The sequence below is a fragment of the Jaculus jaculus genome, chromosome 6, assembly GCF_020740685.1.
Source record: "Jaculus jaculus isolate mJacJac1 chromosome 6, mJacJac1.mat.Y.cur, whole genome shotgun sequence".
Classification (NCBI taxonomy): Eukaryota; Metazoa; Chordata; class Mammalia; order Rodentia; family Dipodidae; genus Jaculus; species Jaculus jaculus.
The window spans coordinates 959,954-980,570 of record NC_059107.1 but is presented as its reverse complement, the minus strand read 5'-3'; the positions used below and the strand labels follow the sequence as shown (position 1 = coordinate 980,570).

General features: G+C 39.3%; 1 protein-coding gene across 2 annotated transcripts in view; it reads left to right on the top strand.

Moving 5' to 3' along the window:
* Rnf130 (ring finger protein 130) overlaps positions 1–20,617 on the top strand; it is a 143,198-nt gene that overhangs the window by 63,418 nt on the left and 59,163 nt on the right. For both annotated transcript variants that reach the window (XM_045152154.1, XM_004666610.3), the window contains exon 3: positions 1,874–2,124. In XM_045152154.1, the coding sequence (XP_045008089.1) occupies positions 1,874–2,124 (251 nt within the window). The remainder of the gene's footprint in view (positions 1–1,873; positions 2,125–20,617) is intronic.

The window sequence follows — 20,617 nt, the reverse complement described above, 5'->3', positions numbered from 1 at the left end:
CTCTTTTTCCAGCTTGAGTCTTCAAGAGGGAGCCTCAGAACTGATATCTAAGCCCGCTTGTACCTGGTGTGATTATAAAGCAATGAGACTGATTGTCATATGTTGTTTGTGGGATCCGTCTCAGTTACTTTATAGCCATACCTGGTATCTTGTACCACAGATCATTGCCTGTTGAACACCTTTTAAAAGCACAAATCTCAGGTTTTTCAAAAGAAATTTAAGCTTGGTTAGTATTATTTTATGATTTTCTCTAACTTTTTGACCATAACTCTGAATCTCAGAAAGATAATTAGATATTAACTTACTGATAGCTTTATTCCTGCAGTTTTGTTTTCATAGACTTTTAATCATTATTCTGATAAACTGCTGATCTGAAAAGTGGCTGGAATAATTTTAAATAAGGTAATTCACAAATACATGTTCTATTGGGCTATATTTTTCATTAAACTCCTTTTGTCATTGAACTTCTATTGCATATAGTTTTAACTCCGTATAAGGATGGTCTTTTAACAAATGTAATAAATGAAACATATATAGCCAAATTTAAAAAAAAAATTAATGTTCATTGAAGAAGCCTTTCAAAAGTCAAGTTTTTTAGAAGTCTGCTTGTTTTATAATTGCATATACAGATCTTATTCACATGCAGATAAGTGGTTATGATTTTTTTTTCAAAATAAAATGAGAAATCTGGTCTTCAGGTTTTCCTAGAGGCTCTTGGGAAAGGAAAAAAAGGAATGATAAAATTTGCATGTTACTTCTGGCAGCCTCAGCTTAGGAAAGGATGGCTGAGGCTGTTTTAGTGATAAGCTTGATTCCTTAAAATACTATTCCTTTTGTGGAGGAGGAATGGGCTAACAGTTGTCTGCTATCAGTGGGAGAAAGAGTTGATTGCCTTTACTACATTACTGGTCCTGGAAGTCATGTGAGAAAGGCATCTTAAAATCAACCTTATAATTAACTTACATAAATTGTGGCTGTGGGCAGACCTCTGATCAGCTGTTAGAAGGTGAAAGTTTTTAATGCCATACTGGTACTAATCTAGAATGATGAAATTTGGACTTGTTTCAAGAACTTGAGTTCGTTGGGCATTTAGCTACAGTGTACACATCTATAATCCCAGCACTCAGGAGGATGAGGTGGGAGAATTTCAAGTTTAAGGCAAGCCTGGGTCATGTAGTGAGTAAAATCATGAATTTCAGAAGAAAATAGGTAGGAGGTAGGAATAAATTTTACTCCAGACACATGTAGACATAGCACCAAAATTAGTTTCAAATGCTATTAGTAAAAAATGTACTGCCATTTAGCACTTTGTTCTTGCCCTATTACCAAGTATGTGTCTTAAGTCTCAGGGATACCAGTAAAGCCCCATGCCTACTGGTTCCTCTACTGGTTCTACATACAATAGATGCTCAAGAATGGCTTCTAAATGATTACAGGAAATATATTTAATAATATATATTTGTTTATGTATATAAATATATATTTAATCTATTTAATAAATTCTAAAATGATTACAAGAAACATTTAATATGAAGAAATGTAAACCCACCCGGATTTGGTCACTTTTGGCCAGCTTAGTAATATAATATGTTTTCTACTAACAAACCCCTTCAACCATTGAGCCATCTCTCTAACTAATAATATTTTCTAAATGAACTTGTAACACAAGCTAATATAATTTGTAGCACTGCCATTGTTTTATGCTTGTGTATAAGTCAGATGCTGTGCGTGCTCCACTTTCTGCCAGCACACACAACTGTAAATCCTTCCCATTAGTAAACCATGTTGCTTTTCTAAGGAATGCATTTGTATATTTGCAGTTTCTATACACTTCAAACATCACTTGAGTGTATATATTTGTTTTACATTACAGGCACTGGAGATATTATTGCTGTCATGATAACAGAATTGAGGGGTAAGGATATTTTGAGTTATCTGGAGAAAAACATCTCTGTACAAATGACAATAGCTGTTGGAACTCGAATGCCGCCAAAGAACTTCAGCCGTGGCTCTCTGGTCTTCGTGTCAATATCCTTTATTGTTTTGATGATTATTTCTTCAGCATGGCTCATATTCTACTTCATTCAGAAGATCAGGTACACAAATGCTCGAGACAGGAACCAGGTGAGCTCTACAATGAATATTCTTACCAGCTGTGACCTATAAATATCTGTTGTGATCATACATCTTGCACACATTTATTTTTTTAAATGTTGCAGCCTATAGTCATGTTGATTTGTTGAAAACATATATACAGAAATATTTTAGGAACTTATGAATACCAAAAAGGAAAAATTTTTGCATTTGTAGTGATCATTGATAATAGTCTACTTAGGTAGATCATGTAATGTCATGATGTAATCTAGGTAATTATTTTAATTTGGAGAAATACCACAAAGTCGTTTCTTTAAAGTGGCACCTTTGTTTGACTCTGGAGAGGGGAGCTGCCAGTAGTAAGAAGGAACCTTCACTCTGCATCCTTTTCCATGTAAATCTTTCCCATGTGAATTTTGAAATATATTTTACCTACTCAGAGAAAAAAAAAATCAATTAAAAATAAATTCCCTGTTATATCCAAACTGAGGCACAGGAATGAGATGAGAAGTATTGATATAAGAGATCAGTGTAGCCATTTTAGAAAATCCATCCATGCATCCTAAATACTCAGTAAATTTTGGCTGAGTGATAAGAAGGACACAGTAGAGGCAGTGGGCTGGCCAGAGAAAAGAGACTCCAGAGGATGCTTCTTTCTCTGTGGTACTTCTAGGAACATGTTTTGAACTGGGAGGTCCTTGTCATAGACTTTTCCTATAGGGAACTAGGAAGTGAATTGTTCACAGAGTGATTTGAAGCCAAGTTAGCACATCTTTTAACACAGTGAGTTCAGATCTGTGTGGGAGAGTTGGATTTCATCCTTCCTTGTTCTGATGATGCTTTGGCACAAAAAGATATGTGCTATATAGCAAGGTTAGAAACCCCCAGATTGACTGAATCAAATTGTGTGCTGTATTCTCTTATCTCTTGTGATGATTTATATTGATTGTCAACTGGACAGGACCTAGACTCACCTCTGAGAAGTTAATCTAGATTAGGCTAGCCTCTGGGCATGCCTTCTAGGTATTATCTTGATTAGGTTAATTGAGATGGGAAGGCATATTTCAATTGTGGGCTGAGGTCCTAGACTATATATAAAAGAGGGCTAGCTGAACATCAGCATTTATTGCTCTCTGATTTCCTGCTATGGACTGGTGTAACCAGCTGTGCTTCAAGCTCCTACTGCCATCCATGCCTCCCTGCCACGATGGACTGTAACCTGAAACTGTGCACTGAAATAAACCCTTCCCCCATTAAACTAATTTTTGTTAGGTATTTTGTTCCAGCAATAAGATAGTGTCTAATAACAGAAAATTAATATTGGGAGTGGAGCTGTTACTGGATAAACCTGACCCTGTGGGTTTATCAGCCATTGAAACTGGTTTTCAAATAGAAATGTGGATGAGTTTGGATCTTTGTGCTGGAAAGCCCTTGAATACTGTGAGAAAAGTTTAGTAGGCCATTCTAGTGGAAGCTTGAAAACCAAGAATTATGAAAGATACAGAGAGCAGAAACCCACTCATGTTGTTTCAGCAGAAAACAAGGATTAACAGAATTGGGCTAGAGGCAGTTCGTGCTTCATGCTGTGAAAGAAACTGTACTCTGCCCACTTCCTGAGAATTTAAACTAAGATGAACTTAAATGTGATGGATTAATTTGTTAGCTAAAGGAAATCTCAAAAGACAGGATAATATTAAGGTTGGTGCTGAGAAAGAAGATGTAATTGTTAAAGAGCTCAGTACCATTGAAGAGAAACTCCTTGCACTGTATGGCACAATAGAAGTGTGCTGTGGGCAAAGTGCCATCCTGTGAAATTCCAAATTCACTTGAAAGAAGAAAGCCTAAACTGAAAGGGTTCCCCACTCAGACAATTCTAAGGTCATCTTAGAAAGCTTACATAGATCTCAATAGCTGTAGTCCAAGGGAACCAGGCATCATCCAAAACTGGGAGCAGAACTTGGCAGTATTATCTATGTAATAATAGTTTTGGAGGCATGAAAAATACAAGATTGAGGTGGTCATGGAGTATTGTATCACAGTTCAAGAGACCTGCTGAGGCAGGAAGCATGTGACAGAGTTGGAGTCCTTGCAAAGAGGTCCTAAAAGTTCTCATGAGTTCCTTCTAAGTTGTTTGTATTAATAATGTATTCTTTTTATTGCTGAGTGATATTCTGTGGTATGGATGTAATGTAATTTGTTTAGCTATTAATTCATTTAAGGATATCTGTGTTACTTTTGGTTTGGGATTATTATAAATGAAGCAGATATGAATATTCATGTACAAGTTCTTGTGTGAACATGAGTCTTCATTTCTCTGGACTAAAAGTGTAATTTTTCAACACAATGTAAATTTTAAGTGTGTCAATTTGAGGTTACCATGGCAAGCACATATTCAGCTTATTGTGAAAAGTTGCAGTGCTCTATTCCAAAGTGACTATATCATTTTACATTCCTACTAGAAGTGTGTGACTGGTCCAATTGCTCCAAGTTTTTGACAGCCTTTAGTATTAGTCTTAATATGTTAGGTGTGTAATAATATTTTTGCTCTGTTCTGATGTTCATTCCTCCAGTGGACACTAATGCTAATAACTTCCCAAGTGTCTGTCTGCTGCCTGTGTGTCCTCTTCACTGAAATTCCATTTATGTCTCTAGCCCATTTTCTTATTTATATACTTACTTACATTTTTTACATTATTTAGTATATTTTATTTAATTTATTTGCACAGGGTTGGGGGCAGGGCACCAGGACTTCTGCCACTATGAACGAACACCAGATGTTTGTGCCACTTTTTGCATCTGGTTTGTAGGAGTGGCTTGGGAATTGAACCTTGGCTGGCAGGCTTTGCAAGAAAATGACTTGAACCACTGTGCCATCTTCCCACCCTCCTATTTGGTGTATTTTGATCATATTCACCTTCCATTGCCTTCTCTTATCTCACTTGTACTTTGATGTCTTTTTTGGTAACCCAATAACTCTTATTTAGGGGTGCTTGCATAGGTGAGGATTTATTTACCAGAGCATGGACAACTTACCTGTGGCTACGTCACTGAAGAAAATGATGAGGTCCCCCCACCACCACCACCACCAGCAACATTAACTGCCAATAACTCAGGGAGGAATGAGGCCCATAAACTATTCATGACAGAATGTTGATGTGTTTCTTGCCTATTTTCTTTTTTTTTAATTTTTTGTTCATTTCTATTTATTTATTTATTAATTTACACACACACAGAGAGAGAGAGAGAGAGGAAGAGGCACAGAGAGAGAGAGAGAGAGAGAGAGAATGGGCGCGCCAGGGCTTCCAGCCACTGCAAACAAGCTCCAGACGTGTGCGCTCCCTTGTGCATCTGGCTAACGTGGGTCCTGGGGAATCTAGCCTTGAACCGGGGTCCTTAGGCTTCATAGGCAAGCATTTAACCACTAAGCCATCTCTCCAGCCCATTCTTGCCTATTTTCTATGTGAGTTGTTCTTTGCTATTGAGCTTTGAGATTTCTTTATATAGGGCTAGGAAGATGACTTGAAAAAAGCACCTGCTTGCAAGTCAGGTCAGTCTGGGTTCAATTCTCCAGTACCCATGTAACCAAGAACAATTAATTTTGATACAGTTTACTTTATGAGTTGTCCCTTTTATGAATTGTATTTTTGGTATTCTAAAAATTCTGCCTAGCTCTAAATATCCTAAAGATTTTCTTCATTTTTCTCAGGATTTAAAGTGTTACCTTTAAGATTTAAACCTATATTTGAAACTTTCCTCTTCTAAAACAGGCATTTTAGTGCTATCAATTTCTCTCTCAGAACTTCTTCAGCTCTGCCCCACACATTTTAACATGCTATATTTTCATGCAGCTCTGTCCTCCTTTCTCAGCCTTGTGAGTACTGGTATTGCAAGCCTAGACCACCACACCTCACTGTGTGTTTTTCTTTGACCCATGTATTATGAGGAAGAGCTTAGTTTCCAGTTTTTTAGAGACTTTGATATTAGCTTCTTGTCAATAATTTCTAGTGTGACTCCATTAGGATCAGATAAATGTTTTCATTTCAGTTCTTTTCTGGTTCCTAAGATTTGTCTGGTGAATGTTTCGTGTGTACATGAGAGAAAAGTGTGTTCTACCATTGTGTGGGGTATTCTCTGCACATCAGTTAGATCAGTGCACAGCTTGGTCTTCTGAGCAAGAGTGGGAGACCACCTTTCCCCTGGGTGCTGGTGGAACTAGGGTGGGGAAATGTCATTTTCTCCTTGGCATTTAGCTATAGTAAAGTAAGCATTGCCCAAAAGGTGTTCTAACACTAGAGTCTCCTTCTCCAGGTATGTTGGCTAGGGGAATCATGCTTTTCTTGGCTCTTCCTGCCAGCAGTTGGAGACTTCTGCAGTACATTGTTGAGAACATATGGGGCCCATAAGGAAGCCCAGGGAGCTTGGCATCCTCTGTTCACTCAAGTCCCAGTCTCTAAACTGCTACTTCTTACTTCCTTTTTCTGTATTACGATATGCTATCTAACACTTAAAAAAGACATTAAAGATTTGTGGTTTTTAAAAATATTTTTATTTAGAGCCAGACGTGATGGTGCACGCCTTTAATCCCAGCACTCGGGAGGCAGAGGTAGGAGGTTCACTGTAAGTTCAAGGCCACCCTGAGACTACAGAGTGAATTCAGGTCAGCCTGAGCTAGAGTGAGATCCTACCTCAAAAAACCAAAAGTATTTTTTTTTTTCTGTGTATGTGAGCAGGCTTTGCAAGCAAGCAAGCACCTTTAGCCACTTAGCCATCTCCTCAGACAAGACTTGTATTGTTTAATATAGTGCCCTGTGAAATACTGACAGCGGAATGAGTCGAAGGACCTCTGAAAGTGTTTTTGATCAAAAGTGCTATGGTTGCATTAGGGCTGAACATGTCAAACCCCAGGATCTTTGATGGAAAAGCTCATGGTTGTCCCAGGAGTCTGCTCTTTGATGATAGTACTTTAATTAGCATGCTCTGTGGGTCCTGTATGTGATGAAGAAGTAAAAATTCTCCATTTGGCGCAGGCCACAAATAGGCACGTTTGTTTCCTAGCATTTGTTTGTGGCTCCTTTAAAGCATCCCTCTCCAGACAATGCTTTAGTAGAAAATGATGTTCTGACCTTTTTTCCTCCTTCCATTTTCCCCAAGGTTGAGAAATACTTGATGAAATTTTTATGCAGCTTAAAAACCTTAGCTTATTAAAGTTTAATAAGAAGGTGACAGTAATACAACTGATTGAAACCTTCAGCTCTTTTAAAAGAGAAGCCAGAACTATTAGCATAGAAAACACAGTAAGTTTAGAGACTCATTTTTCACTTACAACAGGTTATCTTGAAGCCATTTTTTAACATAATATGCTACAAGGAGAGCCACATATTGTAAGTAACTCTCTTGGCATACTATAATATTTACACATGAGATCATTTTTATATGTGACATGAAAATCTAATGCATTGGCTTTATTTTGATTTATTTATTTAGGGGGGTTCTGTTCAATGCTACCATTGACTGTGACAAGGCAGAAACATCATGGAGAACAGGGAGCAAGTTCACATCATGGCAGCCAGGAAGCAAAGAGGAGAGACAGGAAGGGACCAGGGACAAGCCAGGTGTAATGGTACATGTTTATAATCTCAGCACTTGGAAGGTGGAGTCAGGAGTATCAGGAATTCAAGGCCATACTTGGCTAATATAGTAAGTTCAAGAGCAACGTGAGCTACATGAGACCTTGTCAAAATTAAAAAGGCAAACCCCCGTGGCCCACTTCTACATTTTTATGATCTCAGTAGTCTGTTTAAATCACTGGAGCTGGTCGATGACTCATCAGTTAAAATTGCTTGCTTAGAAAACCTGTCAGCCCAGCTTCTGTTCCTCAGTACCCTTGTAAAGCCAGATGCACAGAGTAGCACATGTGTCTGGAGTCCATTTGCAGCAGCAAGAGGACCTGGTTTGTCCATACATACTCATACACTCTCTCTTTTCTCTTTTTCTTTCTACCTCTCCCCCTCTCTCTCCTCATTAATAAATTTTAAGACTGACAAAACAGGGCTGGAGAGATGGCTTAGTGGATAAGGTGCTTGCCTGTGACGCCTAAGGACCCGGGTTCAAGTCCTCAATATCCATGTAAGCCAGATGCACAAGGTGGTGCATGCATTTGGAGTTTGTTTTCAGTGGCTGAAGGCCCTGGCACACCCATTCTCTCCCCACCCCCCTTCTCTCTCTCAAAATTAATTAATTTTTTTTTTATTAACAACTTCCATGATTGTAAACAATATCCCATGGTAATGCCCTGCCTCCCTCCACTTTCCCCTTTGAAACTCCATTTTCCATATCCCCTCCCCCTCTCAGTCTGTCTCTCTTTTGCTTTGATGTCATCATCTTTTCCTCCTATTATGATAGTCTTGTGTAGGTAGTGTCAGGCACTGTGAGGTCATGGATATCCAGGCCATTCTGTGTCTAGGGGGAGCATGTTGTAAGGAGTCCTACCCTTCTTTTGGCTCTTACATTCTTTCTGCCACCTCTTCCACATTAGACCCTGAGCCTTGGAAGGTGTGATAGAGATATTGCAGTGCTGAGTACTCGTGTCACTTCTTCCCAGCACCACAATGCCTTCTGCATCATCCCAAGGTCACTGCCATCTAAAAAGAGAAGATCCTCTACCAAAAGTGAGATAGCATTAATATATGGGTATGAGCATTAAGAGAAGTGCTTACTGGGCAGTTTGATAAGCATAGTGTATACATTTAGCCAGATAGCAGCAGACATTACACCCCTAGGGCTCATAACAACCTATTTTAAGTTTTCAGTATCAGGGATGTATTCCCACCCACAGAGCGGGCCTCCAGTCCAATTAGAGGGCAATTGGTTTCCACCTTGACAGATGTGCCACGGTTGTACCTGTTGGCTCATTTGACCTGGTTGGCCAAATATAAGGCTTTCAGTGTCCACTGTTGAGTATCTTCACTGGTGATTTCTCTCTCCCCCATTGAACTGCATGCAGAATGGCTTCTTCCAGCTTTCTGTCAGCTGATCTACATGGAAGAGGTTATCAGCTCAGTTCCAGCAGGATTTCTCAGTGGCCTTGCAGCCCAAGTATGTGAAGTCTTCAGCAATAGGGTCTTACCATCTATTCCTGGTGGGAAACCAAGGGCCTCAGCAATGGCCATAGTGTTTTGGGGGCATCAGGGACCTCCCTGGCCAACAACACTCTGGAAGGTATCCCATCCCTGGCACTGAAAATTTTCTAGTAACAATCTATGGCTCCTGAGTGCTCCATTGTCCAAAAATTGAGGATTCCATATGATTTATTTATATCCTCTTAGATTTTGATTAGCCCTCCCTCCACCTTTCCTTTACTCAGTCTCTTCCCCAGACCTCACTTGGGCCTTTTCACCCCCATTAATCTATATTCTTCTACTTACATATATGTAGTACCATCCTATTAAGTACCCCCCTTCCTTTTTCTTCCCTTTATATCTCTATTTTTTATTAAATATTACAAAGCAAACTTGCATTCTGTTAGTGGCTGAACCAATGAGGTCAGATAGTCTGACCTTGATGGTCTCATGCTTCAGAAAAAAAAATTATAGATGCACCCTGAGGTGTGCTTTTCTAATCCTTGAGGCACCTCTCAAGCCCACCAAGTTGATAATCACAATTAAATAGCACATTCTGTAATCCCAAAGCAGTCAAATTGGATTCCTAAAGCAGAAAAATTAAATTTTTTAAAATATTTCATTTATTTATTTGAGAGAGAAAAGGAGACAAAGAGAAAGAGGTAGATAGAGAGAGAGGACACTCCAGGGCCTCCAGCCATTGCAAACAAACTCCAGACACATGTGCCGTAAGCTCTCCAAAGTTTAAATCATCATCTGGGAAAATTTATATAATTCCTTGAAAATTAAAACCATTTTAGAAACCATCTTACCTTAACCAGAACAGTTGTCATTAAGAAAACAAGTGGGGGGGCTGGAGAGATGACTTAGCATTTAAATGTTTGCCTGTGAAGCCTAAGGACCCTGGCTCAAGGCTTGATTCCCCAGTACCCACGTAAGTCTGATACACAAGGTGGCGTATGTGTCTGGAGTTTGTTTGCAGTGGCTGGAGGTCCTGATGTGTCCATGCTTGCTCGCTCTGTCTCCCCCCCTCCTTTCTCTGTGTGTTGCTCTCAAATAATTAAGTAAAAATAAATAAAAACAATTTTTTTTAAAAAGAAAACAAATGGGAAAGTGTGCATTGCACATGTGTGCCTGAGCTTGCTTGCATGTGTTTGCATGTATATGTGCATGTGTGTACTATGTAGCCAGGAGCGGGGAAGAATGCAGGTGTGTGTGTGTATGCGTGTGTGTTAAGATTACCAGAATTAGCTCAACATGGTGGTACATGCTGTGTTCCCAGCACGTGGGAGGCAGAGTCAGGGGTCTCACAAGTCTAAAGCTAGCCTAGATGCCACAGGGAGGGTCTGTGTCATACAGTCATACAACAGTCTAGTTGTAGTGACTCAACTTTAATCCCAGAACTGAGGTAAAGGATCATCATGAGATCATGGCTCACCTATGCTAGAGTGAGACCTTGTCTCAAGAAAAGAAATGACAGCAAAATGCCAGTGAGGATTTGGAAAAAAAGGAACCCTTCTTCTCTGTTGGTGGAAATGTAAACTGGTGATGCCACTATGGAACTCAGTGTGGAGGTTTCTCAAAGAGCTAAAAGTTGAACTACCATATGACCTATTTGAGTATATGCCCTAAGAACTCTATAGCCTACTACAGAGATATTTACACATCTATATTCATTGCTGCTCTGTGCATGATAACAAGGACATGGAATCAGCCTGATGTCCATCAACTGATGAATGAATATTGAAAATATAAACAATGGAGTTTTATTTAGCTGTAAAAAAAATGAAATTAAGAAATCTGCAGGAAAATGGATGGACTTTGAAAAGGTCATACCAAGTGAGGTAATCCAGATTCAGAAAGACAAAAATTGTAAATAAGGGAATTAAGAAAGGGAATAGGCTATAAACTAGCTAGAAGATGATGAAGGGGTAGGGTGTGGATAAAGAAGGAAAGATAAAAGATCCATGTTACATGAAAGTGGAATAGAGACTATGGTGGGGAGGTAAAGGAAAAGCAAAAAAATAAAAAAGTATGAAAAAATGCCATAATGAAACCTAATTATTTGTATGTCTATATGCTAAAAAGTATAAAATAAATGCAAAATCTATATAATTTCTAAGATATTTGAAACTTATAAAGCTTCTAGTTTTTATTGCCTATTTTCACCCCAAATAAGTAACTAAGTGGAGAATGCATTTGCATGTCAGGATGAGGAAATACACTGAATTCCCTTGTGTCAGGGAAATGGTTATTTTGCACTTCTATAGTTAATCTTAGAAAAATGACAGGTTCACAGGTTTTTTTTTCCTTCTAAACTGTGGGTAGGTAGGAGTAATAGATATTCTGTCAAGATATTTCCTCTGGGCTGGAGAGAAGGCTTAGCGGTTAAGCGCTTGCCTGTAAAGCCTAAGGACCCCAGTTCGAGGCTCCACTTTAGCCAGATGCACAAGATGGGTGCACGCATCTGGAGTTTGTTTACAGTGGCTGGAAGCCCTCCCTCCCTCCCTCCTTATCTCTGTCTGTCACTCTCAAATAAATAAAAATAAACAAACAAAAATTTTAAAAAAACTTTTAAGATATTTCCTCTATAGAAGAATTCTGTGGTCACAAAAAGGTTGTTAGATGGTAGGATAAATTTTATTATATTTATCAGGGATTAAAAATTTCAGAAGTAGAAAAGCATGCACATTTGAACTAAGAACTTATTTGACCAATTGTTTTCAATACTCCAAATATTCTGATATCTTCATACTCTCCTAATTTATATAAATTAATAACACTTCATATGGAAACCTTACAAATGTTATAAAAGAGTTTAAGATTGAGATTGAGGGTTTTTTTTTTCCAGCACAGAGTATGTTCTTAAGATTGGAGTGTTCTGAATACATTCATTCTCAATCCTTAGGGTTCATTCAGCATAAGGACCTGGAATGTCACACTGACTCAGCAAACAATTAAAGAAATTTAAAAATGAGCTAACCTGCCTGGCATGGTGGCACATGCCTTTAATCCCAGCATTCAGGAGACAGAGGTAGGAAGTTCACCATGAGTTCAAGGCCACCCTGGGAATACATTGTGAATTCCAGGTCAGCCTGGGCTAAAGCAAGACCTACCTCAAAAAAAAAAAAAAAAAAAAAAAAAAAAAAAGAGCTAACTATCTATGGAGAAGACAGACAGGTGTAATCAAAATACTTTGGTATGGAAGTTACTGTTTGGAGGCAGAGTAATGTTACTCTTAGTGCGTCATGGACACTTCACAGAGGAGATAGTGACATTTGAGCTGAATTTCAAATAATAAATCAGAGTTCTTTGGAGACTGAGAGGAAATTCAAACAATTCAGGTATCATTTTCCACAGAAAAAAAAAGGAGAGGGAAATGTCAGATCATCAAGAATACTGCGAAGGACCAAAAAAAAAAAAGAAAAAAGAAAAAAAAAAGCCGGGCGTGGTGGCGCACACCTTTAATCCCAGCACTTGGGAGGCAGAGGTAGGAGGATTGCCGCGCAGAGGTAGGAGGATTGCCGTGAGTTCGAGGCCACCCTGAGACAACATAGTGAATTCCAGGTCAGCCTGAGCCAGAGTGAGACCCTACCTCGAAAAAAAAAAAATACTGCGAAGGAAGCTATGCCTATGAACTGATACTAGATCAGTAAATGGACTGTGAAGGAATTGAATCACATGCTATAGAGTTTAGATTTTACTCTCTAAGTAGAGAATCATCCAAGGTTTTTCAGCCTGGGGTGGTAGTACATGCCTGTAAACTTGAGGCACAGGCAGGAGGATCAGAAGTTCAAGGTCATCCTGGACTACAAGAGACTCTGTCTTAACAAACAAAAAAAAAAGAGGGACTAGAGAGATGGCTTAGCAGTAAAGGTGCTTGCCTGCAAAGCCTAAGGATACAGGTTCGATTCTCCAGGTCCCACGTAAGCCAGATCACAAGGTGGCACATGCATCTGGAGTTGGTTTGCAGTCTCTAGAAGCCCTGGCACATCCATTCTCACTCTTGCTCTCTCTCATAAATAAATAAAAAATAAATACTTTTTTTTAATAGAGGAGGATGAGATCAGCTTTCTCCTGATGGGAAAGACTTAACAGGAAAGTAGCTATTAAAGAAAGAAACAGTAAAAAGCACAGGTAAATAACATCAGAAGATCAGGCTATGCAGGGGTTGGAGGTGAGGATCAGGACACAGGAAAATAGTTTCTGGAAAAGACAGAAGCTTTTGAGACAAAAAGGAAAAATGTAGTGCTGCCAATGAAAGAAAATGCAGACCAGCCAGTCTCAGCACAGCACAGAGTTCACCAGACTTCCTTCACTCTGCTGCTGTGGGAGAATGCTGAGATGAGTTTCATCAAAGAGATTTGTCCTCTTGACCCACCGACCATCTAGCTTTGTGTCAGATTAAATAGTATAGAGTTGGTTTTCTGCCACTTTAAGTTTTGTACTTTGTATTCCAGTACAAACTCCTCAGAACATTGGTGTTCTGGGCAGCTTTGAGCAAGTGAGATAATATGGTCTGGTTCCTGATAACCAAATACCTTAAAGTTATATATGACAGGAAAGCTTTCAAGCATTTTATAGTGGAAAATGATGATGCATTTATGTGGTTTCTAATGTTCTGGGGTGACCTGTTTGGCAAGTGGGTATTTGAGTTTCCTTATATAGAGAATAACATGTGGTCAGAAATACAGAAAATAGGGTTGGGATGTACATGATCTGTAGCATAGTGTTTCACAAAGCCCTGGGTTCAAACCCCACCATTCAAAAAAATATGGGCAAATGCTTTGGAAACTGAGGGGTTAATTGACAGTTAGTTGCTTGCCACCTTCTGAAGACAGACCATATATGTATTTCATAGAATCATAAACTCACACTTAAGTGTATGAAAGAATCATGGGGCATATTTACGGTTCTTTTGATGTGAGTAGGGAAGCACTTTTTACCACAGCTTCATGAGACACATACTCAGCCACCATGCTGCCTGATTCAACAAATAAGAGCTGCTTGCCAGCTTTTAATACAAGCAGATTACTTAAAATCTCTCCTTCAAGCCCCTCTTCTGTAAAGGAGGATAAAAGAGTTTTTTTCTCATAATGTGAAGATTGCATGAGTCAGTACACGTGAAGGACTTACAATAGTACACAGAGTATGTATTGGATAAATCTTAATTTTAATATTATTTCATGTTATTTAGGACCCGTGGTAGATTTAATACAATTTTTTTACTCCACTGATCATGCCTTGAAAAACAGAGATTGTTAGATTTTGGGGTCTTGGGGTGTTACAGTCAGGTACACATTGCTGGCAGAAATCACCAGACCAAGAGCAGCTTGTGGGGGAAAAGATTTATTTTGGCTTACGGACTCAAGGGGAAGCTCCATGATGGCAGGGGAAACGACAGCATAAGTTTGGCCCATATCAGGTGGACAACAGGAACAGGAGAGTGTGCTAAACACTGGAAGGGGGAATCTGACTATAATACCCATAAGCCCACCCCTAACAGTACACTGCCTCTAGGAGGTATTAATTCTCAAATCTCTATCAGCAGGGAACCTAACATTCAGAACACACAAGTTTATGGGGGACACCTGAATCAAATCAACATATTCCACTCCTGGCCCCCATAAACTGATAACCATCCATGATGTAAAATGTAATGCATTCAGTCCAACCTCAAAAGTCCCCATAGTCTTTATCAATCCTAATGATGTTCAAACATCCCCATAATCCAAGGTCTTTTAACTGAGCCATAATACCAAAAAATTTCCCCCAAAAAAAAACCTATAATGGCACAGAATAAACACTCACATTCAAAAGATGGCATTGGGCATAGCAAAGAAATATTCAACTAATACAAGATTTAAAACAACCAGGGAAAACATCAAACTCTGTAGCTCCAAGTCCAACAACTATAGCCAGTAACAAGTCCCCAAGTTCAATCATGCTAACCAGCAACAAATCTCTGAATTTCCAATTCCAATCTCATGGTCCTGGCATCTCCACTGGGTCTCCACTGCAACCCACCATTCATCCTCAAGGCTCCATCAGGTCTCCATGCAGGCATTCAGCAAACCTGCTTCATACTGCCCATGGCCATTTCCAAAACACAAGACCACATTGCAAACTCAATGGCCTTCTCTCTCCTGCATTTCATATACTCCACAATCCCAGATAGGGTGCCAATTTGTTAATCCAGGAGGGAATAAAACAGACTTTGAAGAACAGGGCACTCCTTGAGCGTTCATGCCCCTTCAAAAGAGTCCACATTCTTCCTGTTGCCCCAGTGCAGCTCAGCTGGCCCAATCTCAATGGTTGTAATCTCTCATATAATTGCAGCTGAACAGGCAGAAGTTTCAGCCCAAAGATTTCATTTCTGTGCCATATCCCTCTGCTTACATAAGTCCATTTCTACACAAAACAACCTGCACAAATTCTGAGAACTTAGGCATACCAGCAAGCCTCTCACATAAGCTGCTTCTAGCCCAGTCCAGGCAAAGTTCTTTCTCACCTTCATAAGCCAAACCTCACAGTCCATAGTTCTTAATTGCATTCAGGTCTTTCAACTCTGACCAGAATAATCCTTCAACCTGTAATTAAAGAACTACAAGGTGTCTCTTAGGCTAGAGTTCCAAATACTTCCACATTCTTCTTGAAAATCAACTCCAAAAGGCAAAAACCATATAGTCAGGTGTCTAGCAGCAATCCCAATCCTCAGTACCAACATTACTGTTGCAGGCAAGTTCACATTGCTGTCAGTAATCACCCAACCAAGAGCAGCTTGTGGGAAAAAAGATTTATTTTGGCTTACAAACTTGAGGGAAGGCTCCACAATGGCAGGGAAAATGACAGTGTAAGCAGAGGGTGGGCATCATCTCCTGACCAACATCAGGTAGACAACAAGAACAGGAGAGTGTGCCAAACACTAGCAAGGGGAAACTGGCTATAATATTCATAAGCCCACCCCAATAGTATGCTGCCTCCATGTGGTGTTAATTCCAAAATCTCCATAAACTCAGAACCTAGCATTCAGAACACCCAAGTTTATGGGGGACACCTGAATCAAACCACAACATGGGATCAGGATAGGGTCACCAAGATGAATGTTAAGACTTTATTGTAATGGGAAATTTTAATATTAGAGATGTTTAGAATGTAATGGGAAAAAATTCCCTTGTTCATGGCTTGAAAGATGTCAACATTACCCAAAATGGTCTACAGATCTAATATAATCCATATCAAATTTACAATGTTTCCTGCTGAAGTAAAGATTTCATCATGAAATTTATATGAAATCTTGAGATTCCAAATATTCAAAACAGTCTTTAAAAAGAAGAAAAAGGTTAAAAATCTCATGCTTCCTCATTTTAAAACATACTTAAAAACTATAATCAAAACAGTGCTAGTGTAGTGAAAGATATATAGGCCAGTGGAATGGAAGTGACAGCCAAGAAATAAACATTTGGAATTATGCTGAAATGATTTTTTTAACTTTTTATTGACATCAGTAAATACATACGTACAGTATGGCATGATCATAGTTCCCTTCCACCACCCTCCCTTTTCCCCCTCTCCTATGCCCCTCCACTAAGTTTTCTTTCCAGTTAGTCCCTCTTCTATTTTTTGACAATTTTTATGTATGTACAAAGTGTATTTTCATCATAGTTGCCTTGCCTCCCTCTGTCTTTACCCTACTCCCCCTACTCCTTTCTCTGCCCCCTTTCTCCCTATAACAAATCCCTCTAGTATTTTTTAATTGATCTTGAATTTCACTGTATGACCTTATCAGGTACTAGTCATATTCCCATCAGGTATACTCTTATATCTTCTCTCTCCTGCCCACAATCCACTAAGGGCCCACCTTACTGGGGTTATTGGTGTTTGCTGTGGGGTCATGAATGCATCAGTACATCTTTGTATCAAGGGACGGGGCAATACCACAGGATACTCCTTCCCACCCTGTGGCTCTTAAAATCTTTTAATCCCCTCTTCCACAATGTTCCCTGAACCTTGGCAGTTGTATTATAAGTACTTTAGTGGTGAGCTCTCTGAATTTCTGCTTCAAGGCATCTTGAGTGTCCTCAGTAGCTATAACAATTTCCCTGGAACTGGTTGTCAGGCTATCAGTGAGAGCAACACTCATCTTTAGACATTCCTCAGTAATATCTCATGGGCCCTGGAAGATGTGATGGAGGTGGGTCATCTCATGCTAGGTAGTTAGCTATATTGCTGTGTTGATTAATCTTGGTTCCCCCTGGCTTTTACACTTTCTGTAAAACAAAATAGATTTGCTAACAAAAAGTGAAACCAGCATGGATTAAGGGACCAAACATAGTCATTTAGAAGACTTTTGGATGGGCATGGCCACTCTTTTTTTAGCCATGCACTTTGTGAATTTGGCTTCACTTGGGTACTGAGGAATAGAACTCAGGTCATTAGGCATTACAGACAAGCACCTTAACTGCTGAGCCATCTCTCCAGCCCTTTAGTGGGGATTTGTGATTACTCTTTCAAATCTTGTTACCTGTTATATCTCTACTTGAATTTTTCAAATTTATTTATTTTATTTACTTGATAGGAGAGAGGTAGAGAGAAAAGGAGAGAATGGGCATGCCAGGGCTTTCAGCTGCTGCAAACACAAACTCCAGATGTATGCACCATCTTGTGCATCTGGCCTACATGGGTCCTGGAGAACTGAACCTGGGTCCTTTGGCTTTGCAGACAAGTGCTGTTTTAACTGCTAAGCCATCCCTCTAGCCCTCTATTTCAATTACTTATCTCCTCTTGGTTTAACTTTTTTAAAATTTTTATTTTTTTTATTGACAACTTCCATGATTGTAAACAATACCCTATGGTAATATCCTCCCTCCACCCACTCTCCCCTTTGAAACTCCACTCTCCATCATATCCCCTCCCCTTCTCAGTCTCTCTTTTATTTTGATGTTATCATCTTTTCCTCCTATTATGATGGTCTTGTGTAGGTAGTGTCAGGCACTGCAAGGTCATGGATATCCAGGCCATTTTGTGTCTGGAGGCGCATGTTGTAAGGATTCCTACCCTTCCTTTGGCTCTTACATTCTTTCTGCCGCCTCTTCTGGAATGGACCCTGAGCTTTGGAAGGTGTGATAGAGATATTGCAGTGCTGAGCACTCCTGTCACTTCTTCTCAGCACCATGATGCCTTCTGAGTCATCCCAAGGTCACTGCCAGTTGAAAAGTGGGAGTAGCATTAATATATGGGTATGAACAATAAGAGAAGTGCTTACTGGGCAGTTTGGTGAGCATAGTATATACATTTAGCCAGACAGCAGCTGACATTACACTCCTAGGGCTCATAACTACCCCGTTGTAGGTTTTCAGTATCAGGGAGCGTCCTCATGGTTTAACTTTGGTAAAACATTTGTGTCAAGAAATTTATCCATTTCTTTGCTGGGCATGATGGCACATGACTGTAATCCCAGCACTTGGAAGGCAGAGATAGGAGGATTGCCGTGAGTTTGAGGCCACCCTGAGAATTTCAGGTCAGCCTGGGCTAGAGGAAGACCCTACTTCGGAAAACCAAAAAGAAAGAAAGAGAGAAAGAGGGAGAGGAGGGGAGAGGTCAAAGGGGAAAGGAAAGGAAAGGAAAGGAAAGGAAAGGAAAGGAAAGGAAAGGAAAGGAAAGGAAAGGAAAGGAAAGGAAAGGAAAGGAAAGGAAAGGAAAGGAAAGGAAAGGAAAGGAAAGGAAAGGAAAGGAAAGGAAAGGAAAGGAAAGGAAAGGAAAGGAGAAAGAGGAAAGGAAAGGAGAAAAAGGAAAGGAAAGGAGAAAGAGGAAAGTAAAGGAGAGAAAGGAAAGGAAAGGAAAGGAAGGGAAATGAGAAAGAAAAGGAACGGGAGGGGAGGGGAGGGAGGGAGAAGGGAAGGGAGGGAGAAAGGAAAAGAGGGAGAAAGGAAAGGAAAGAAATTTATCCATTTCTTCTAAATTTTCCTGTTTGGTGGAGTCTAACTTTTTAAATATGTCCTAACGGTTCTCTCCATTTCATTGGTATTTGTTGTAATCTTTCCTGTTCCATAGTTAATCTTGTTGATTAGGATCTTCTCTCTCATTTAGTGAATTAGGCTAAAAGTTTATCAATCTTGTTTATCTTTTCAAAGAACCAACTCTTTGTTTCACCAATTATTTTAATTATTTTCTTAATTTCTATTTTAGTGATTTCTGCCCTGATCTTGAGTTTTATTTTGTTTTGTTTTATTATTATTATTATTTTTTTTTTTTTTTTTTGGTTTTTCGAGGTAGGGTCTCACTCTAGCCCAGGCTGACCTGGAATTCACTATGGAGTCTCAGGGTGGCCTCGAACTCACAGCAATCCTCCTACCTCTGCCTCCCGAGGGCTGGGATTAAAGGCGTGTGCCACCACGCCCGGCTTTATTATTTTATTTTTTGAGGTAGGGTCTCACTCTAGGCCCAGGCTGACCTGGGATTCACTATGTAGTCTCAAAGTGGCCTCAAACTCATGGCAATCCTGATTTTTTTTTTTTCCCCTAAAACCTTCAGGTAGATCATGAGTTTATTTGGAATCTATCTTCGTAATGTAGGCATTTAGAGCCAAAAACTTTCCTGTTAGGACTGTCTTCATCATGTCCCATAAGTTTTAGTAAGCTTTGTAAGTTATGTTTTCATTATAATTTAGTTTAAGGATTTTTTGTGTCTTTCTTGATTTCTTCAACAACTCATTATTGTTCAGATGTATATTGTTCAATCTCTACAAGTTTGTGCATTTTCTTTAGTTTGCCCTGTTGATGTCTAGCTTTATTTTATTGTGGCCAGATAAAATATGAGTTATTTCAATTTTCTTAAGTTTGTTGAGATTTGCTTTGTGTACTAATATGTGATCTACTATAAAGTTCCATGGGCTGTTGAGAAAAATATGTATTCTGTAGGATTTAGATAGAATGGTCTATAAATGTTTGTTAGTTCCATTTGATCTGTGATGTCCTTTAGCTGCCTGCTTCTCTGTTGTTGTTTTCTGTCTAGATAACCTGTCAGTTGGTGGTAGTGGGGTGTTGAGGTTACCCACTGTTATAGTGTTCGGGTTTATTTTTGAACTTTTTGACCTCATATCTACTAGATTTTGTTTTATAAAATTAGGTACACCAGTGTTTGGTATGTATATGCTTAGAATTGTAATCTTCTCTTGGTAAATTGTTCCCTTGATCATTATGAAGTAACCTTCTTTATCTCTTCTGATTAATTTGGGTTTGAAGTCTATTTTATTAGATATTAGAATAGCCACACTTTCTTGTTTCCTAGTTCCATTTGCTTGGAATAACTTTTTTTTTTTTTTTTTTTGAGGTAAGGTCTCACTGTAGCCCAGGCTCACCTGGAATTCACTATATAGTCTCAGGGTGGCCTCAAACACATGACAA